This window comes from Macaca mulatta, chromosome 14, assembly GCF_049350105.2.
Source record: "Macaca mulatta isolate MMU2019108-1 chromosome 14, T2T-MMU8v2.0, whole genome shotgun sequence".
Lineage (NCBI taxonomy): Eukaryota > Metazoa > Chordata > Mammalia > Primates > Cercopithecidae > Macaca > Macaca mulatta.
The window spans coordinates 59,769,372-59,775,371 of record NC_133419.1 but is presented as its reverse complement, the minus strand read 5'-3'; the positions used below and the strand labels follow the sequence as shown (position 1 = coordinate 59,775,371).

Genomic DNA, 6,000 nt, shown 5'->3' with positions numbered 1-6,000 from the left:
GGTGAAATAAGGTAGTAGGAAGAGTTGCAAAGATTTAGAATTAACAGAAGGTAATTAAGAGTCTCTTCTTTGTCCTCTGGTTCCCCTTATATTTCCTAATTATGACGTACCAGAGAACCCTGCATTAAAGACATTTTAAAACAAAAAAAACCTGCAAACCTTTACAAGAGGAATTCTAAAAGATATACTTCAGGCAAAAGAATACATATCCCACTTGGAAGATCTGAGATGAAAAATGTATACTTTTTAGGCTGTAGGTTGGTCTGTTGCAACAAAGATTCCCATATGGTAGGTTAACCCAGATACAGGTTTATTTCCGTTTCAGGTTCAAGTCATGGTTGGTGGCCCAGACAGTGTCAGGAACAAAGCTCTTCTGTATTGTTATCCTTCCATCTTCAGTTCACATTTCTGTCTTGTGATCCAAGAAAGCTGCCTGAGATCCTATTATCATATCCACTCCGCAAGCATCAGCAAGTGGTCTAAATGGAAAGATAAGCAAATGACTTCCTATTATAGCCTACCAAAATGAAGCTTAGACTCTCTAGGGTTAAGAGAGTTTGTACAATAGATGTCACACATCATAGCCTGAGTTTCTCTAGGACAATTTACCAGAGTTTCAGCCCTACACTGGGAATCAAGCTGATTAGAATGCGTAATTCCTCCTGCAATAAAAACAGCTCATACCAGTCCTCCCTAATTCATCTACTTGCAACGGCCAAGTTAAAGGCCTAATACTAAGCCTCTAAGACAGAGTATTAGTTATGAGTAAAATTTACTATGAAAAGAGAAACTAGAAAAACCAACTATTAACTCTATCCCTCCTACCAATATGAAATCCCAAAATAAATCTTATCACCTGAGCATCTTACCTCAAGGTAGCAATGACTTGACTTCTTCCATGACTAAACAAAATGTGTCACCTTCTAGGAACAGAAATAATTAAGCTAGATCTTAGGGAAACATCAACAAACAGGTTGCAATATATCAATTGTAGCAGTCGTCTTTTAACTTTTCACCCAGTTCCTATTAACAGAAATGGAAGATCTAATTGACACTACTCCACATGCCCTATTTCCAAAAGCGAAACTAATTTTTAAGTGTCCATAACTGCTACTGTACTTATTGCTTTATTTATTATAGCTATGTTTACCTACACTGGAATCCAGCACATTTTATAATTATTAGATGCTAATAATTATATGGTTATTTTTGGGATTTTAAATGAATATTTATAAAACAAACATATATGCAGTACTTGGTCTCATTCCTTCTTTATCCAAAGCACTGATATAAATAAGTTAAAAATACAAAATACAAAGAGACATCTTTTAAAATAAATTTACTAGACAGATTTCTTCCTTGAAAATGGAAATTGTATTTTATTATTCCTAGAACCTATTACCATAACTTCTCCACTTATGTTTATTTTAAATAAATAAGTAATATCCATATTGCAATAAATGCTATTTTCTTACATTGTGACCTTCTCAGCTGCTTTGAAGAGACCCTATTGGTAAACAGGAGCCAATGATCTGGGAGTCCCAGCACTAACTTAGAGGTTTTGAAGAAACTCTAAACCTAAAAACAACCAAAGGGTGGAACTGCACAATTCCAGACAGTGTACCACAGCCTACCACTGGGCAAAGGTGAGAAAGATGACACATTCAGAGCTATCATCTATTTCTCCTATCCCCAAGTCCTACTGACACAAGGAGTAGAGAAATGTTGAAATTGAGAACAAAAGAAAACACAGCAAAAATATTCACAAATCCAGGTGTCCAGGTACATCCCAATAAGCCAAGTATCTGTAGGTGTTCTTTAGCATGGCACTAGTAAGACTAGAAGGACTACTCACTGCAAATGGTCTGTATTCATGTAATCTACACAAGTCGTAGGCTCCCGGCTATGTCCTCAGAAGGAGCCTCTGAAGGACACAATGAGAATATGTTCAGATCAATCCTTTTGTGTAAACACCCTGAGCACTCACTGGTGGATCTGCTGAGTCTTCACCCCATAGACAAGAGGACTGAGTGCAGGTGGCATGAGGTGTGGCCAGAAGAACATGGACATGATGGGGTACATGGTGACCAAAGTGGTGAGTGAGGAAGGAGAAAATTCCAGGGACATAGAAGACCAGGATGACACAAACATGAGATCCACATGTGCTAAAGGCCTTAAGGCGGGCCTCACTCCCTGGTACCTTCAGCACTGCCTGGAGGATGTGGGCATAGGAAACACCAATGGCCAGGACATCCAGCCCAATCACAAGCAAGGCCACAGTCAGCCCATAAGCTCGGTTGACTGTGGTTTCTGAGCAGGCAAGTTTTACAATAGCCATATGTTCACAATAAGCATGGCCTATGACGGTGGTTTGGCAGAAGATAAGTTTTTGCAACAGAATGGGGAAGGGGATGAGGACTAGTAATCCCCGCACCAGCACCGCCATTCCGATGCACCCTATGACTCCTGGATGCAGGATCGTGGAATGGTGCAAGGGGTGACAAATGGCTACATAGTGATCCAGAGCCATGGCCACAAGTACCCCTGACTCCATGGAGGAGAATGCATGGATGAAGAACATCTGGATCAGGCAGACAGTGTACACAATCTCATGGGCATGAACTAGGAGCACTGCAAGGGCTTTGGGTGCAGTGGAGGAGGCCAGAACCAGGTCAATGGCAGCTAGCATAGACAGGAAGAGGTACATAGGTTGCTGTAAGGATGGGTCCATCAAGATGATGAAGAGAATGGTAACATTGCCCACTAGAGCAAGGAGGTAAAAGATGCCCAGGGGCAGTGTGATCCAGTGCTGGCTTTCCTCTAAACCCGGAATCCCTACCAGGAAAAAAGAAGGCTGGGGTAGCCTCCAGCTTGAATTGATAAGGAGTATTTTCAACGGCTTGGAGAGGAAAGAGAAAAAAGAAACCAAAGTCATGATTTCTGCATTCCTGCTACATTATCACATTGTCCAAATTGGGCAGCCACCATCATGAGAAGAATAAAGTGACTTTACCTGCAACCGAAGGGAATAAAGTTAGCTACAGGGAAGAAAATCTCCTTTGGTGGAGATGATTGTTTTACAGGTGAGATATCCACATGTCTGAATTAATACAAGCTTAGTTTTGTTTAGAGATAAGAGTAAACATAAGTTGCTTTTGGAGAGATACTTAAACTCTACTAATCAGTTGCTTATATTTTGGAACTGTCAACTTCAAAGAGTTATTTTTATTAGCCTCTTGGCATTAACGACCACTGTAAATCAATCTGTTGTTTTTGAAATAGTCTTCCTCTGTTTCCATGACATGGCACTCTAGAGTTATTCCCCCCGTAGCCTCAGTCCCACCATTTTCTCTATGTTATTATGTCATTGATTCCAGGGATCCATCCTCTCCTTTCTTCCCTATTCTGTAATTATCTCTTAATTGACTTCATTTATTCCCATGGTTTTAACTGTTTATATACTTTTATTTCTTCCAAATTTATGTTTCTTTACCCAAATATCCTTCTGAAATATAAATTCATTTTTCCATTTGCTTTATGAATATCTGTACACCACATCCTCAATGTATTCAACATTGGATTAATTCACCTATTTTTCCCAAATTTGTTTTACTTACTTTTTGGCAATAATTTTGAATTACATCCCTAGCTACCTACACAACCCTAGCCAAAAACTTGAAACCTGTCTTTGCTCATAATCCTCATCCCCTTTCATTCATTCACCAATTCGCATTGACTTTATTTTAACCCCTCTTATATCCACTCCTTCTTCTCAACCCTCAATATCACTGCCTTAGTTCACACCCAACTTCTCTCACCTGGACTATTTCATAACATCTCTCTGCCTTTGCCATAAATACCTTCCCAATTCACTCTCAACTCTGAAGTCATGGATTTTTTCTAAAATGCAGATCTCACATATTACTCCTAAGATTAAAATCCTTTGGTGAATTTAATGCATGGAATAAAATCATACTTTGAGACTGGCATAAAAGGTTATCAAAAGTTATCTTTTGTGCATTACTTTTGTCTTACAGTTAATATATTTCTACATATATATTTTACTAATCATCCCTGCATTCTTGGAGTTATATGTATACACTAGGCTTACTTATGCCTTTTGTGGAATTTGTCTTCAAATTCCTTTATCTGAATTGGTCCTTCAAAATTCAAAGTGCACTGTCGCCCCTTAAAAGGACTCATTGCCTGTGTCAGATGAATACTGATTATGTTCAGAGCACTTTGTAATCTTCCTTTATTATCCATAACTTTCTGACATATCTCTAGAAATTCTATCATTGTCTTAACAGTTTGTTTTCTTAAAGAAACATATCTTATTATACTTTATTATTATAAGACAGCATGGTGAACATTTCACAATGTAGTGAGATAAATAAAGGCACTGGAGGAAAACAGACTTAGTTTAAATTTTGTCCATTTCATATTCTAGGAATAAAACCTTGGCAGGATACTAAAACTCTCTCAGTCTTGATTTCCTTATGTTATAAATAACATCAATCTTACAGGTTTATTGTAAATATTAATTAAGTAATGTATGTAAAGTCTTGATATGTAAATTAGTCTACAAATTATAGTTATAATTATTTTAATGATAGCAATAGAAGATGACTGAGAATTAGATCACAGGCTTCTTTCTTTTCTTCTTTGTCTCCATGACTCTCCTTCTCTTTTTCAAACTTTTGATATGTTTACCTCTCATCATGATAACAATTCAGTGTCTTTGACAACCCCATGTTAACATGAAGTAGCAAGATGTTGTGTTTAACCTTGTCCATGGGATTCACCCTTGAAATACTAAAAGAAAAAAACTTGAAACTGGATACGTGTGTGTCTGTATGTTTGTCCTTAAAGGACAGTAGTCGTCTGAAATAACTGTATTTTTCTCTATTGGGATGGTGGTGCACATGTGCGTGTAAAGATTAAAAAGTCAAGAATGACTTAGTTCTTGTGGATAATGCATCTATAGATTACTCAGAGTGCTTTTTGTACAAATTAATGATGACAATCATATTGCCCCAAAACTCTGAATATGATAGCTATAAAGTCTGAAATGCCACGTGGGCATATATCTCCCAGGCTTTTCTGTTTTTCTTCTAGAGTCAACTTGAAATAACAACGACATTTTTATTGAGACATCCAGGGGAATCTCATTATCTTACAAAAATTCACCTTTCAGTGCTTAACATTCCACGTAGAAAGTCCATTGTCTTTTTTGCCTACCTCCTTCTGTTGCACACTTCAGCCCATTTCTCATTTTTTAGCTAAGAAGTCAGAGAACAGTTGTGCATTTCTGGAAGACACTCAAGACATGAATAGTAGTAGTGTGAGCAGAGCAGTGAGGCTAAAACCAAACTACAGAGGGTGAAGCAGAGAAGCAGAGACACATGGAACTGAGTATAACCTGCTTCTACTTTGTGTTGTATGACTCGTAAGCCTAGCGTAAAAGTCTACAACTGCTTAGTAAATGTTAATTTTTTTTACTTATTTTAACTTGATTTCTGACTCAGAGTAGGGGGGGATGGGAGGTGGATAAGGCATAAAAAAAATCACCTATTGAGCACAATGTACACTATTCAGGTGATGGGTACACTAAAAGCCCAGACTTCATCACTATACAATTCATCCATGTAACCAAAACCACTTGTACTCTTAAAGCTCTTGAATTTTTTTAAAATAAATTGTAATTAATTATTATTAAACAGGAGGTCCCTCTATGATTCTTAGAGGAAAAGCGGAAAGGACTTTATTCCCAGGAACCTAAAGGCAAAGCTGTATTTAGTTCTTCAACCACAAAGCAGAGGACAATTACCAAAGAGTAGATGTTGTTCAATTGGTACTTATTCATCTAATTCAATCCAAGCAAACTTTCTTTTGTGAAGTTGTGCTCAGATTCTGTAAGGTAGTATGACATATCTCCTTTTCTTTCCTATCATAACGCCTTTACCACTTTGTCCCTGCATTAAGACCTCACACTCTAAG

General features: G+C 37.6%; 1 protein-coding gene across 1 annotated transcript; it reads right to left on the bottom strand.

The window, feature by feature from the left end:
- Positions 1–1,953: 1,953 nt before the first annotated feature.
- LOC100426495 (olfactory receptor 52L1-like) lies at positions 1,954–2,935 on the bottom strand. Its single transcript, XM_015115004.1, is given in 2 exon segments — positions 1,954–2,047; positions 2,049–2,935. Coding segments are annotated over 2 exon segments (981 nt in total).
- Positions 2,936–6,000: the final 3,065 nt, after the last annotated feature.